The 16,628-nt window shown below is 43.3% G+C and overlaps 1 protein-coding gene across 1 annotated transcript in view; it reads left to right on the top strand.

Moving 5' to 3' along the window:
• The first annotated feature begins 4,263 nt into the window (after positions 1-4,263).
• Positions 4,264-16,628, top strand: part of LOC118396414 (phosphatidylinositol 4-phosphate 3-kinase C2 domain-containing subunit alpha) — a 52,686-nt gene continuing 40,321 nt past the window's right edge. Inside the window, exons 1-2 of the mRNA XM_035790595.2 lie at positions 4,264-4,374; positions 13,812-15,067. Of these exons, the coding sequence (XP_035646488.1) occupies positions 13,901-15,067 (1,167 nt within the window). The 5' untranslated portion in view covers positions 4,264-4,374; positions 13,812-13,900. The remainder of the gene's footprint in view (positions 4,375-13,811; positions 15,068-16,628) is intronic.

A 16,628-nucleotide genomic window follows, 5' to 3' on the forward strand; every position in this document is an offset into this window, starting at 1 on the left:
CATTCTCATCGACGGGGCTGTAGTGGAGCAGGTTGAGAGATTCAAGTCCCTTGGTGTCCACATCACCAACAAACTAACACGGTCCAAGCACACCAAGACAGTCGAGAAGAGGGCATGCCAAAACCTATTGCCCCTCAGGAGACTGAAAAGATTTGACATGGGTCCTCAGATCCAAAAAAGGTTCTAAAGCTGCACCATTGAGAGCATCCTGACTGGTTGCATCCCTGCCTGGTATGGCAACTGCTTGGCCTCCAATCGCAAGTTACTACAAAGGGTAGTGCGTATGCCCCAGTACATCACTGGGGCCAAGCTTCCTGCCAGGACCTCTATACCAGGCGATGTCAGAGGAAGGCCCTAAAAATTGTCAAAAACTCCAGCCACCCTAGTCATAGATGGTTCTCTCTGCTACCGCACAGTCAGCGGTACCATAAGTCTAGTTCCTAGAGGCTTCTAGACAGCTTCTACCACCAAGCCATAAGATTCCTGAACATCTAATCAAATGGATACCCAGACTATTATCAAATAGATTGAAGTATGAGGGTAAATATGGGGTTAAATATGTGTCCAAAAAACGTAAATATTTCCTGAGCTTTCTTATATCTCCTAGACACAGGACAGAAACCTTTTTCCTTATGATTTATTTTTTGACTGTCATTTTTTGGCCATTCATGAATGTGTTATTCAATGTGTTCCTGTGGGCTGTAGTAGTAAAGGCCAAATTCAATATTTTATCACTTTCTTTATACATAAAGGGGTCCTAAAATTCTAAATCTAATAGCTTAACGATCCAAGGTATGACCATCTTAAAACTATTCCATATATTAGCCTAGTAAAACAACACATTTCACTGCACCTATCCAGTGTATGTGACAATATTGTTTTCTAAATAATAATACATAAAAAAGACTGCGTGAATATTGCAATCAAATACAAAGGTGAGTAAGTTTTTACTGCAGACGACTGAAAGTTTCTGCAGTTGCTCTTCGCCAACTTCCTCATGCAGCCATCACCTGCGTTGTGGGAGGCTCTATTGTCAACCAATCATTAGACTTTATTTGTTTGCCCCATGCAAACGTGACCCTCAGTCCCGCTCAAAATCCCTTAGATAGCTCTTTTGTCCCACCCCACACACATGCGGAGACCTTAATTGGTGCCTACAGAGACAAAACCTCTCTCATCGTCACTCACATCTTACCATACCATTGTCTGTACATTATGCCCTGAATCTATTCTACCATGCCCAGAAATCTGCTCCTTTTATTCTCTGTCCACAACGCACTAGACAGCCAGTTCATATAGCCTTTAGCCGTAACCTTATCCTACTCCTCTGTTCCTCTGGTGATGTAGAGGTTAACCCAGGCCATGTAGCCCCCAGTTCCACTCCTATTCCCCAGGCACTATCATTTGTTGACTACTGTAACCGTAAAAGCCTTGGTTTCATGCATGTTAACATCAGAAGCCTCCCCCCTAAGTTTGTTTTATTCACTGCTTCAGCACACTCCGACAACCCTGATGTCCTAGCCGTGTCTGAAGCTAGTCTTAGGATAGCCACCAAAAATTGGGAAATTTCCATCCCCAACAACAACATTTTCCGCCGAGATAGAACTGCCAAAAGAAGCGGGGTTGCAATCTACTGCAGAGATAGCCTGCAGAGTTCTGTCATGCTATCCAGGTCTGTACCCAAACAGTTCGAGCTTCTACTTTTAAACATCCACATTTCCAGAAACAAGTCTCTCACCGTTGCCGCTTGTTATAGACCCCCCTCAGCCCCTAGCTGTGCCCTGGACACCATAAGTGAATTAATTTCCCCCATTTATCATCAGAGTTTGTACAGTTAGGTGACCTAAACTGGGATATGCTTAACACCCCGTCCTACAATCTAAGCTAGATGCCCTCAATCTCACCCAAATTATCAAGGAACCTATCAGGTATAACCCTAAATCTGTAAACACGGGCACCCTCATAGTTATCATCCTGACCAACCTGCCCTCTAAATACACCTCTGCTGTCTTCAACCTGGATCTCAGCGATCACTGCCTCATTTACTGTGTCCGTAATGGGTCCGCGGTCAAACGACCACCCCTCATCACTGTTAAACACTCCCCAAAACACTTCAGCGAGCATGCCTTTCTAATCGACCTGGCCCGGGTATCCTGGAAGGATATTGACCTCATCCCTTCAGTAGAGGATGCCTGGTTATTCTTTAAAAGTGTTTTCCTCACCATCTTAAATAAGCATGCCCCGTTCAAAAAATGTAGAACTAAGAACAGATATAGCCTTTGGTCCACTCCAGACTTGACTGCCTTTGACCAGCACAAAAACATCCTGTGGCATACTGCATTAGCATCGAATAGCCCCCGTGATATGCAACTTTTCAGGGAAGTTAGCAACCAATATACACAGTCAGTTAGGAAAGCTAAGGTTAGCTTTTTCAAACAGAAATGTGCATCATGTAGCACAAAAAGTTTTGGGACACTGTAAAGTCCATGGAGAATAAGAGCACCTCCTCCCAGCTGCCCACTGCACTGAGGCTAGGAAACACTGTCACCACTGATAAATCTACGATAATCGATCATTTCAAAAAGCATTTTTCTACGGCTGGCCATGCTTTCTCACCTGGCTACCCCTACCCCGGTCAACAGCTCTGCACCCCCCACAGCAACTTGCCAAAGCCTCCCCCATTTCTCCTTCACCCAAATCCAGATAGCTGATGTTCTTAAAGAGATGTAAAATCTGGACCCCTACAAATCAGCTGGGCTAGATAATCTGGACCCTCTCTTTCTAAAATGATCTGAGATCCCTAAAGATTGGAAAGCTGCCGAATCTCACCGTACCTTCTCTGCTATGCAATCTGGTTTCCGAGCAGGTCATGGGTGCACCTCAGTCACGCTCACGGTCTTAAACGATATCATAACTGCCATCGAAAAAAGACAAGACTGTGCAGCCGTCTTCATCGACCTGGCCAAGGCTTTCGACTCTATCAATCAATGCATTCTTATCAGCAGTCTCAATAGCCTTGGTTTATCAAATGACTGCCTCGCCTGGTTCACCAACTACTTCTCAGATAGAGTTCAGTGTGTCAAATCGGAGGGCCTGTTGTCCGGGCCTCTGGCAGTCTCTATTGGGGTGCCACAGGGTTAAATTCTTGGGCCAACTGTTTTCTCTGTATACATCAATGATGATGTCCTTTGCACCCCAGTATCTCTACTTGCACATTCATCTTCTGCACATCTATCACTTCAGTGTTTAATTTCTAAATTGTAATTATTTTGCCACTATGGCCTATTTATTGCCTTACCTCCCTAATCTTACTACATTTGCACACACTGTATATAGATGTTTCTATTGTGTTATTGACTGTACATTTGTTTATCCCATGTGTAACTCTGTGTTGTTTGTGTCACACTGCTTTGCTTTATCTTGGCCAGGTCGCAGTGGTAAATGAGAACTTGTTCTCAACTGGCCAACCTGGTTAAATAAAGGTGAATTTTTTTTTGTTGTTGTACATATCCACTGCATACTTGCCATGCGGCAAAGTTGGTTCATGTTTCAGTCACATTTTTGGTCACGTTCGCGTGGGTTAAACAAAAACTCCCTAATGATTGGTTGACAATAGATCCTCCCACACTGTAGGTAGAAACTGCAGAAACTTGCAGACGACTACAGTCAAACTACAGTCAAAACTTCATGGTCTTTGATCACAGACAATATCCCCATAATGCAACAAACCTTTAGAAGCGGTGAACATCTTGACAAAAGTGATCCGCACGAACACGTCAAAAGAGATGCTGAATTGGGAAGTGGTCCAAACAACTGTATCATTCGTCTCAGTTGTAGCCTGTATTTGAGATCCCAACGATCTCGGGTAGCACTAAACGTTTATAAACTCTGTGCTAAGATGGCAATGCACAGCCTGTGTGTGAGAGATAGAGAGAGATTTTCTTGAGGTGACACAACTATTGCTAGTTATGTTATTTGAATAACCTACCTGGCATTCTGTTTGTTATTTCTCATTGCGCTCAAGCTATCAATAAAAAAGAAAACGGACTACAAATGGAACATACAAAATAAAATCGCTATTCATATTGTTTGGGAACTTGACGACAGTGACACCAATATCATGCATAAATAAATTAAAAATATATGCAGAGATGTAGATAACTTCATCAACATTGTCCAGAGATTTTTCCTGCCTTATTATTTTTCGTGTATTTTATGCCACATGGTGACGCTGTTTCATAATTTTAAATGATTTTGGTGAAATGTGATCAAACTACTTCAACAGGAACTGACGTTTATCTGCGCGAGCGGGTGGATGGATGGAAAACAATTGCAGCTGCAGGAAAATGATTACAAACATCGTACCGCTCAAAGGTGAGAAATTCTATTTATTTACCGGAAATATATGTATGTAAAAGTTAAGATTACCGAGAGCTATTGGCAGATATCCGTAAGGTATTCGAGCCTTGCTCGTACTCAAAATCCTGCGTTTCTTCTTGTGTTTCACTTTGTTGGCAGGTCACTGAGTGCTTTAAATGATAGAACCAGTGATGCGCAAAGTTCTGATCATCGAACATAAACAAATTATTCCAAGACAAATGGCACGTAGTTATGCCACGCGTGTCGACGTTGAAATATATATATATGAACTTATCCACTGAAGCCAAACTGTTGACAATACTTTTATTCACTCATCAGTTCTAGCTAGTTAGTCAACTTTCAAAAAATGTATCTGATGAGTCTTCAATTTACATGTGTGTACATCAAAGTCACAGCAGGGAAATTATTTGTGGCAGAGGAATTATATTGAGAGCTAGTAGGCTTCAAAGGGAATTCAGCTCGAGTCTGGTGTGCCTTATTTTTTTTTTTAAATCGCTGGTGGTATACACTTACCCCAATGTAGGCCCGTATGTGGATAGTTAAGATAAATATGCGATCTGTAGCCCTGACTGTCAGAGAATGAATTTGTGCCATCAGAATGAAGTGTCAATGTTTGTCTCAATCAAGTCGCAAATCTAAAGCCTTTTCAACATCAAATTAGAAGTTGATTAAGTTATTTTGCACCTTCCCCAGTGCACATTACGTAAACTTCTCAGTCTGTAGTGTAGTGTTCTGTGCCCGTTGCATCCTGCTAAGTTGTCGTCATGGCTGCTGCTGATCAGGGGGTGAGCTTCCCAAAAACATGAAAATACTTTTTTAGACTGCGAAAGACTTTTGAGTGGGTGGTATCTATTTTCCCACTCCCAGAGGGAAAGGCTGGATCTGTGTCTGTGAGATTTTGCAACTGCTAACCATGAGCATGAACGTGCATATACCGGTATTGTACTGAGGTTATGACCTGACATTTTGATTGGGGAGTTAGCCTATCATCAATTGCCACTTTGTTTCCTACTTTAACTTCAAATCTCATTTACATGGACAAAATTTGACATAGTTGTGTTTAGGTTATTGGGACTCTACTGTCAAGCATGGACACTATAAAGTCTTGCCCGTTTCTTTTTATAGGCTAGATGTTAATAATATAGCAGACACCTTTATCCAAAGTGTGTGGGTGGCCCCTGGAATCGAACCCACAATCCTGGCATTTCAAGGACCTTGCTCTACCGACTGAGCCATATGTTCTGTACACGCTCTCTGTTCGACCCAAAGCAGCAGGAAGATCAGCATTTGAGATTTTGTCCCAGTCATTGGCCATTGTTGTACAAACTGAATCTATAAAAGCTATAAGCATGACTTGGTTACTTAGTCCTGTCTTAAAGATGTTATTTTGTACCTTGATCCGCTACCCGGTATGTCTGCTTCAGATTGGTAGTGGCGGCCTGCTACTTGCATTTTTATTAGGCAATTTGTAAAGAGACCATTCTACTCAATCCAGTGAACAAATTATCTCTGAAAGTTCCAAACTGACCCCTGCATCCTTAAATTATTCCAGTCAAGCAGACATTTCCACTGGAGGAGAATGGTAGTCGCTAGCTCCCAGTATCGCCTGTCTTTTTAGCCCAAACTACTTTTGAGGGGAAACTAACAATGTTCTCAGATCCGTTTTGAAGTCGTTAGGGAATTTGTCCAAAAATGGTTTACAGCACCATGGGTATATATCTTGTTTTTGTTTTACTTTGAGCTATTTCTATTCCTTTTCTCCAACTTTTTCTTTTCATTTACCCACTGCCTTTTAAGGGCTTCTAAAACATGATGGCATCTCAGGTCAGGACCCTTTGTTCTGGTGATTAGGTTTAGTGGCTGAAGGTTTAGCCAGTCTTCCAGTAGCCACTCATTGTAATATGTAGGCTAATATGTAGGCTAAATGTAAGAGACATTTGGGTACATTAAGTTTTGAACTCTATTGGTGAGTCATGTCCACACATTTAAATGGCGTTCGGCCTACATTTATTCTTCAATGGCCCTTCATTTGAATGGGATGGGTAGTCCAAAGCTTCAAGATGAAAAATGTATATAGGCCTGATCCCTCACTATATGTAGCCTAGCCTATAACATTTACAGACGCCATAGTCCACTGCATCTACTCAGAGTAGGGTTTAAGCTACTGTTTGAAGGGAAGACTGAGGTCAAAACTTGACACTCTGCAAATATGAGGCAGAGTTACATGATGATGAAGAATCCAAAAAATGAATCCAATACCACCACAGTCTGCCTACCTCTTTCCTTTACCCAGGTCAAACTCAGTTGACGTCTGGCAGAATTTGGCTTCACTACGCTGCTAGACAAATGTTTGAGCGATGCTGCCGTTGGTTTTCCACCACCGGAATCTCTGCCCAGGCTCTGATATTAGCACAGCTGATAAGACACCCTTGGGCCATAGAGTACACAATGCTACAGAGAGGGAGTGAGAGACCCGCCTGGCTGCCTTACATGCCAAATTCCTCACAAACATTAGTGCTAGGCTAGCTAGAGAGAGCCCAGGCACAGCTAACCTACACCACAATGGGAGGTGTGAGGGAAACTCAGGAGAGGCCTGTGTCGCCTGATAGAGAGTATCTGACTGAGGGACTGGGTAGTGATAAGAATTAGTTTTTTTTTTTTTTAGATTCTATGTTGTTTGAAGAATTTGGTAAATGCACACACGTGTTGCCGGTTTCTGACAACACATAGGATGTTCTTATTTCGAAACACATTGTTCTGTAGTGTACAACCCATGTGACAGTCCTTGTGCAAGCCAGGCACAATAAACTTTAACAGGCCTTTTATGGACTCCCCTTTACCCTGACTGCATAATTTTGTAAGTGGGGTTGTCATGGATTTCTGAGGCAGCATGACTCAAATAGATTTAAATTATTTTCCTTTTCCTCCCTGCTGTCGCTGGTCATTTCCATGTAAAAGGACCCATTAGCAGAAACGTGATATTTATAGGATCATATCAAATTTGGTGTCAAATGAATGCTAATAGTGTATATTTTTGAGAAATAAAGGCATGATATGTTTTTCAACCACTTCCCACCCTAAAAATGTGGAATAAGCAAAGGCTTTGATTTCTGGTCACACAGATAGTCTTAAAAGGTATTAGAAACACCAATACACAATAATGTTGAAGTGAAGGCGCCTGCCAACTAATTTCAACAGCAAAGATACAGGTGTCCTTTCTAACTCAGTTGCAGGAGAGGAAGGAACCACTCATGGATTTCACCATGAGGACAATGGTGACTTTAAACCAGTTACAGAGTTTAATGACTGTGATAGAAAACTGAGGATGGATCAACAACATTGTAGCTAATCCACAATACTAACCTAATTGACAGAGTGAAAAGAAGGAAGCCTGTATAGAAAAAAAATATTCGAAACATGCATCCTGTTTGCAGCAAGGCACAAAAAAATCCAGCACATCACTGAGTACCACTCTTCATATTTTCAATCATGGTGGTGGCTGCATCATGTTATGGGTTTGCTTGTCATTGGCAAGGACTAGGGATAAATAACTTTAGGATAAAAAAATAAATATCTGCTTTCCAACAGAGATTGGGAGACGGTCACTTTTCAGCAGGACAATAACCTAAAACACAGGACCAAGTATACACTGGAGCTGCTGACCAAGATGACATTGAATGTTCCTGAGTGTCCGAGTTAGACTTTCAATATGATTTAAGTAAAAATTCTATGGCAAGACTTGAAAACGCAAAATGGTTAGGCCTATATCAGTTATCGCAATATTTAGAGTAGCATATTGTACAAGAGGTCTCCCCAAATATTGCCCAACCCTATTAGTCATAGAATTGTTGCTGCTAACAACAATTTGTTTATGAATTATGATTAAGGCAGCCCCCCGCTCCTCTGATTGAGGGGTTGGGTTAAATGCGGAAGACGCATTTCAGTTGAATGCATTCAGTTGTGCTGACTAGGTATCCCCCTTTCCCTTTTCTTTTCCGAAATCAATGAGTGGCCAAAAAAATCAGTAACAGAATGACTGCAATTGAATTGGCCACAATGGGAAATTATAGTCACAAACCACAGTTGCAGTAAAGAAAGAGAGTATTCGTTCAGTACTGTACAACATATTGATTCTTCTTGACCTGAGTGCTGCTTTTGACATAGTGAGCCATCAGATCCTCCTCACCAGCCTTGAGGGTCTGGGTGATGAGGGCACCGCCCTCTCCTGGCTACAATCATACCTCACCAACTGGACCCCCTACATCTCTTTCAATGGCCACACCTCAGCTGCAATTGTACAGGTTGTCCCCCAAGGCTCTGTGCTGGGTCTCTTACTCTTCATCATCTACATCCTCCCCCTTGGTCAGATCCTCCGTCACTTCAACCTTGACTTCCACTGCTATGCCGATGACACCCGGATATACCTCGGCACCAAATCCCTCCTCAACCCACCTCTGACCCATATTGAATCCTGCCTCTCTGTAATAAAAACATGGATGCAACCAAACTTACTCAAGCTCAACAGTGATAAAACGGAACTCCTCCTCATAGGCACCAAATCCACCCTCACCAAAACTAGAAACTTCACCCTCACTGTCTCTCCCTCCCTCCATGCACACAGCTTTGGAGTCATCCTGGACTCCACATTCCCTTTTGACCAACACATAAGACAGACTGTCAAATCCTCATAATTCCATCTCCGCACCATTGCCAAAGTCAGGTCTTCCCTCTCCTGTCCTGCTGCTGAAACCCTCATACATGCGTTCATCTCTACCCGTCTTGACTACTGCAATACACTACTCTCCGGCATCAACTTGAGCTCCCTCCATAAGCTTCAAATGGTTCAAAACTTTACACCCCTTACCTTTAACCACCTTCTCCCCTACAAACCCCCACACGCACTCTATTCCACCACAGCAGGCCATCTTGTCCCCCCCTTCATTATTATTAATAATAAATAAAAAAATGTGTGTAGATCAGCTTTAATATGGCAGATAGATTGTGGCTTCCTTCATTGTAATTGTCTGCATCATTTCCAATCCCCCATACATTTTTTATGTATGTGTTTTATACATATTTTATACATTTATGCAAGATCAAATCCCTGAGGTGACAATGTAAAAATCTGTCAAATAAATATATATATATACATAGCTCGGAGATTCGATCTTGCAACCTTCGGTTACTAGTCCAACGCGCTAACGACTAGGCTACCTGCCGACCAGACCATGATGGACCCTCCACCTCCAAATCGATCCCGCTCCAGAGTACAGGCCTCGGTGTAACGCTCATTCCTTCGACGATAAACGCGAATCCAACTATCACCCCTGGTGAGACAAAACCGCGACTCATTAGTGAAGAGTACTTTATGCCAGTCCTGTTTGGTCCAGCGACGGTGGGTTTGTGCTCATAGGTGACGTTGTTGCCAGTTATGTCTGGTGACAACCTACCTTACAATAGGCCTACAAGCCCTCAGTCCAGCCTCTCTCAGCCTATTGTGGACAGTCTGAGCAATGTTGGAGGGATTGTGCGTTCCTGGTGTAACTCGGGCAATTGTTGTTGCCATCCTGTACCTGTCCCACAGGTGTGATGTTCAGATGTACCGATCCTGTGCAGGTGTTGTTACACGTGGTCTGCCGCTGCAAGGACTATCAGCTCTCCATCCTGTCTCCCTGTAGCGCTGTCTTAGGCATCTCGCAGTACGGACATTGCAATTTATTGCCCTGGCCACATCTGCAGTCCTCATGCCTCACAGCATGCCTAAGGCACGCTCACGCATATGAGCAGGGACCCTGGGCAACTTTCTTTTGGTGTTTTTCAGAGTCAGTAGAAAGGCCTCTTTAGTGTCCTAAGTTTTCATAACTGTGACCTTAATTGCCTACCGTCTGTAAGCTGTTCCACAGGTGCATGTTCATTGAACAAGCATGGGAAACAGTGTATAAAGCCTTTACAATGAAGATCTGTTATTTGGATTTTTACGAATTATCTTTGAAAGACAGGGTCCTGAAAAAGGGAAATTTCTTTTTTTGTTGAGTTTATATAACGTAGGTACATGACGTACTAACGCCGCATAACATTTTGTGCTACACGTACCTCACAGCATTCCTAACCTAGCCCGCACAATGTCTGCTGTGTGGGTCGAGCAGTCATTTGAAAGAGTAAGAAGATTTCAGCAAAATCCATTTAAAGCCAAGATAATAGAATTCAATGCCCTTGACAATCAACCGTTCTCTGTCGTGGGTGATGTTGGCTTTCGCCGACTGGTTGAGCACCGGTACACACTACCAAGTGCACTATTTGTCAGATGTTGAACTACAGTAATTACAGACATATATATATACTATGGAACGCCGTTTGGGTCTTTGCATGTCAAAAAAGATACAGTAGCACTGTCAAAGCTGTACAAAATAGTCTGCAAGCAAACACCGGCCACGAACAATGTGTTTACAGTACCGAGTTGGTAATAAAGCATAATTTGTTAGACTGCAACTTCTGAGGTTGCTAGCTTTAGCTTGGTAGCTAGCTAGCACAAATACAACCAGCCTGAAAACAATGACCAGTAGAAACGGTCATTTTCATTATTCTTAGCAATGATTTAGGAATCCTTGTTGAGAAAATATCAGCTAGGTTGCCACTTGTTGTTCGCCAATTGAAATTTCAGTTCATGAAAATAAATCGCTAGCCAGCTACTTAACCCTGTTGCCTAAAGCTAATGTTATAAGCAGCCAGCTAGCTTCATCTGGCTAGTGAGGCTCGACTGAACCGAGTTATGTGTTGTTAAGCTAGCCACAATAAGGATTAGGCAAAATAAAACAATGTCATTGACAGTGATGCAAATTATATAATTATATATATATATATATACTTTTATTTTGAAGGCCAACTGCAAAGTCCACTATTGTGGCTAATCCTTATTGTGGCTAGTGTCATAGATGGGTCCGACCACCATTCATGAAATAAGAACTGTCTTATAAATTAGGGTTATTTTAGATGACATCTAGCTATACCTACTGAAACAGATATCTTTTTTGACAAGCAAAGACCCAAACGGCATTCCACAGAAATCATGTTTGAGAATGAAACAACTGAACAAATTAACAACGAAACAGCACAGCAAGTAAGTGAAAGAAATGTGTTGATTATGTTTTACTGGTAATAGGGACATACGTAAATGCCAACAAAATAACTTTTTGGTGTGTGTGTAACCTTTTATTTAACTTGGTGAGTCCGTTAAGAACAAACTCCCAATCACAGCCGGATGTTATTCAGCCTGGATTTGAACCAGGGTATGTAGTGACGCCTCTTGCACTGAGATGCAGTGCATTAATCCGCTGCGTACGTGTGTGTGTGTATGTAACTATTTAACTGTACTAGAATGCTTCAAATTTTAAATATCTGTTATCGGTATCGTTTCTTTTTGGCAAGGAAAATATAGGATATCGGTATCGGCCAAGAATTTAATGTTGGTGCATCACATACATACATGCATACATACTACATACATATCGTTCAAAAGTTTGGGGTCACTTAGAAAGGTCCTTGTTTTCCATGAAAACATACATGAAATGAGTTGCAAAATTAATAGAAAATATAGTCAAGACGTTGACAAGGTTATAAATAATGATTTTAATTGAAATAATTGTGTCCTTCAAACTTTGCTTTTCTCAAAGAATCTTCCATTTGCAGAAATTACAGCCTTGCAGACCTTTGGCATTCTAGTTGTCAATTTGTTGAAGTAATCAGAAGAGATTTCACCCCATGATTCCTGAAGCACCTCCCACAAGTTGGATTGGCTTGATGGGCACTAATTACGTACCATATGGTCAAGCTGCTCCCACAACAGCTCAATAGGGTTGAGATCCGGTGACTGATGGCCACTCCATAATAGACAGAATACCAACTGACTGCTTCTTCCCTAAATAGTTATGGCATAGTTTGGAGCTGTGCTTTGAGTCATTGTCCTGTTGTAGGAGGAAATTGTCTCCAATTAAGCGCCGTCCACAGGGTATGGCATGGCGTTGCAAAATGAGTGATAGCCTTCCTTCTTCAAGATCCCTTTTACCTGTCCAAAATGTACCACCAAAGCACCCCCAGACCATCACATTGCCTCCACCATGCTTGACAGATAGCATCAATCACTCCTCCAGCATCTTTTCATTTTTTCTGCGTCTCACGAATGTTCCTCTTTGTGATCTGAACACATCCAATCTTAGATTTGTCTGTCAAAAACACTTTTTTCCAATCTTCCTCTGTCCAGTGTCTGTGTTCTTTTCCCCATCTTAATAGTTTATTTTTATTGGCCAGTCTGAGAGATGGCTTTTTCTTTGCAACTCTGCCTAGAAGGCCAGCATCCCGGAGTCGCCTCTTCACTGTTGACGTTGTGACTGATGTTTTGCGTGTACTATTTAATGAAGCTGCCAGTTGAGGGGTCTGTTTCTCAAACTCGACTCTCTAATGTGCCTTTCCAAATCATGTCCAATCAATTGAATTTACAACAGGTGAACTCCAAGTTGTAGAAACATCTCAAGGAATATCAATGGAAACAGGATGTACCTGAGCTCAATTTCGAGTCTCACACCAAAGGGTGCAAATACTTATGTAAATAAGGTATTTGTTTATACATTTGCAAAAACGTACGTAACTTTGTAATTATGGGGTATTGTGTGTAGATTGCTGAGGAACATTTTTTTAAATGGAATCTGTTTTAGAATAAGGCTGTAACGTAACACAATGTGGGGAAAGGGAAGGGGTCTGAATACGTTAACAAATGCACTGTATACAATGTCGGTATCAAATGTCTTAGAGTGATGGACTGTGCCTTCTCCCTGGCCTCTGCGATGGATTAGTCCAAAGAGACTGGCACGAATCAGACAATTGTATTGTGCACCATAAGAAAAAAAATAAGGATTGCGACTGCTCTACTAAAGAAATCTCAATCTCGGTCGACCAACAGCTTAATGACCAAACAATAAACGAGTCGACAAAATGGGGTCAGCCCTTAACGTGTGTGGTTTGTTAAACTTTGTCATTTTCTTTGCTTGGCATACATTTGAAAGTGAAAAAGTGAGTCTCAGCGTCACTCTGTTACTGTGGAATTGCCCCCTCCCTACCCCATGTTGAAGGACGGTGATACTTCAGGATGTCGGTTGGTCTTTTGCTTGGATTTTTGTACAAGCCATAGTCAAAGGTCCAGTGTGTTTAAAACACAAATATATCTTGGTAATAGATTTGAAACAGCCTAGCTGTAATTCTATAGGGAACAGTATAAATGCATTAGTATCAGCTAGTTTTTAGTCGTGCAGACGTTTCCATTAGCTATGGACATCGCTCACTAAATGCAGAACAAATGCCTGTCAGACCACTTCATGGTTGTGCAATGTTCCTGGTGATGTCTGTATTGTGACTTGCGGTCTTTTCCCATCCTTTTCCAGGTGTTTGAAGAAGCAGAACTCCGTCTGACCTGTTGACACCATAAGCTGAACTACAAACGCTGTGTACATGGCACCCTCCAGTTGACACCATGGCCCAGATATCCAGTGGTAATGGGTTCAAGCTGGATGTGGCCCAGCCAAAGGGGGTTGTGGGTAAGGAGGAGGCCCTTCAAATGGAGGCGGAGGCCTTAGCGAAACTACAAATGGAGAAGAGACAGACGCTCCCGGCGACCTCGTCTTCCACCTCCTCTTCTGCTTCCTCACAAAACAAACTTCATCCCGCCGCCGCTCCCAGGCCTACTCCTTCCTCCAGCAACCGACCGGAGAAGGATCTCATCGTCTTCCCCGAGGCCAAGAAGCAGGTAGAGAAGGACAAGTTCCGGGACATTGACGTCGACAAGCTGACCAACCAGGAGCTAGAGAAGCTCCTGCTGGACGACAGCTTCGGGGCCAACAGCAGCAAGGCCTCGCGGCCCTCCTTGCTGCTGGGGTTCAACCTCAGCGCTTCTTACCCGGGGGGCCACGCCACCTGCAGCCCCTCGCCCTTCCACAGTGGCCAGTGGACGCCCTCCATGCTCTCCACCCCCTCCAGTTCGGGCATGTCCACACCCACCCACCAGCAGGCTCCCATGTTCCCTTCTGCTCCGTTCCCTAACCCCGAAAACTTCTCCTTCCACAATGGCTTTTCACCGGCCATGCCGCCCTACATAGGCCTGCCCGGCCCGCAGACCTCATTCATGGCCTTTACTCCCATCCAGCAGCCCGGGGCCATGGTGTTCCAGCAGCCCACCGTCACCCTGGAGATGGCCAAGCTCTTCGACAAGATCCACAGTACCTCGGAATACTTGAAGAACGGCAGGTCGGCCAGCACTGACCTGGATTCTTCGTCGACCAGCGTCGCGTCCCTGGCGCCCAACCCACCGCAACCTGCCGTGGAATCCCCTGCTTTCAGCCGCTTCGAGTGGCTGGACCTGGACCCACTCAACAAGCGCAAAGCTGAGGGTGAGGAGAGCTCCTCCCTGGCATCGCGCGGTACAGTAATGGTGGTGGGAGGACCAGCTGGAGGGGACCCCTGGGATGCCGTGCTGCTCGACGAGACAGAGGGCGTGGCTGATGGCAGCAGTCCACCCGTGAAGGTGACGGGTCAACTCGCGGGTCGCTCTCAGCCCCGGAGGTCGTCGACGGGGGCAGCAGTCACCAGGAACCACTCCCTTACCATCCCAGCGTCCTCATCCCAGCAAAAGCCAAACAATCAGGTATGTCTAGTCATCTAACGGTAAAAATAAATGATACAATCTCTCTCCTAAGCAAATCTGTACACTACCATACCACAACCTAAACAGGCAGTCATAACACAGCCAAAACAACCAAGTTTTACCATGGCTCATTCAAAATAACCCAACGTAATTAACGCCTAAACAAATGGGTATGATTGTAGTTGAACCAAAAATATCAAAGGGTTCATCAAAAGCCTAGCCAAAACAACCAGGTCAAGTCTCGCATCAATGACATCATACAGGCACTGCCAAAACATGAATTTTGGTTTCCAAAGCACATACCTGTAGCGAAGTGTTCCACCTCGCAATGCCCACACCTTGTGACGGCAATTCTAAGCCAGCAGTAGCGGAAAATATTTTTGGTATTTCAAATTGTTCTGGCAATTCTAACATATATAAAATGCTATGGGAGGAAGGTGTTTTATATTCAATTTACATTTGTATCACAAACAATACAAATAAAAAATGCAATTTAAAATTTTTAGGGCCTTTTTAGACCTATACATGCCTCCTGTAAGACCTGATGATCCTTGAAGCGTACATGATACAGACAACATCTTGGTGACATTATACCCCTTATATTGTGTGCTCTCCAATATGGTGTATGTTTAGCTTCCAAAATATATTCACATTAATTTATACAATGCAAAACTGTTCTTTTACAGTTTTTTTTCATGACTGTCACAACCCTGTGTGTGTGTGTGTTCTGTGTGTGTGTGTGTTCTGTGTCTGTGTGTCGCCCAAGCCTGTCTGCCTCGCTGCCAGGCAGCAGTACTTAGTGTTGATATAGCCTAAGCAGGGACAAGATCATACAGCTCCCAAACATGCCCCACGGCGGGCTCATCTGACAAGCCCCAGAGTGACCCACTGTTGCCATGGCAGCAGGCGCTCTCATTTAGGCCGAGTGTGAGACTGAGTGTGGCCGGGCGAAGCACTACTATCAACCAGCGGGGCCAGCACAGAGTTACCTTCTACAGACCCAGTCACCCCTTTATCGGTTTACAGCCCCATAGTAAACTTTCATCAAATGTGTGTTTGTGGGGGGGCTACAGTGCCTTCAGAAAGTATTCACACCCCTTGATCCCCCCCACCCCCACATTTTGTGTTACAGCCTGAATTTAAAATGGATTAAATTGAGATGTGGCCCTATAATGTCAAAGTGGAACTATGTTTTTAGAATTTTTTTACAAATTAATTAAAAATTAAAATCTGAAACGTCTTGAGTCAATAAGTATTCAACCCCTTTGGTTATGGTAAGCTTAAATAAGTTCAGGAGTACAAATGTGCTTATATTAACAAGTCACATAAGTTGCATGGACTCACTGTGTGCAATAATAGTGTGTAACATGATTTTTGAATGACTACCTCATCTATCTAACCACTGGGCAGGTAGCCTAGTGGTTAGTGCGTTGGACAAGTAACCGAAAGGTTGCAAGATCGAATCCCTGAGCTGACAAGATACAAATCTATCGTTCTGCCCCTGAACAAGGCAATTATCCCACTGTTCCTAGACCGTCATTGAAAATAAGAATTAGTTCTT

Source organism: Oncorhynchus keta, chromosome 17, assembly GCF_023373465.1.
Source record: "Oncorhynchus keta strain PuntledgeMale-10-30-2019 chromosome 17, Oket_V2, whole genome shotgun sequence".
NCBI classification, from domain to species: Eukaryota; Metazoa; Chordata; class Actinopteri; order Salmoniformes; family Salmonidae; genus Oncorhynchus; species Oncorhynchus keta.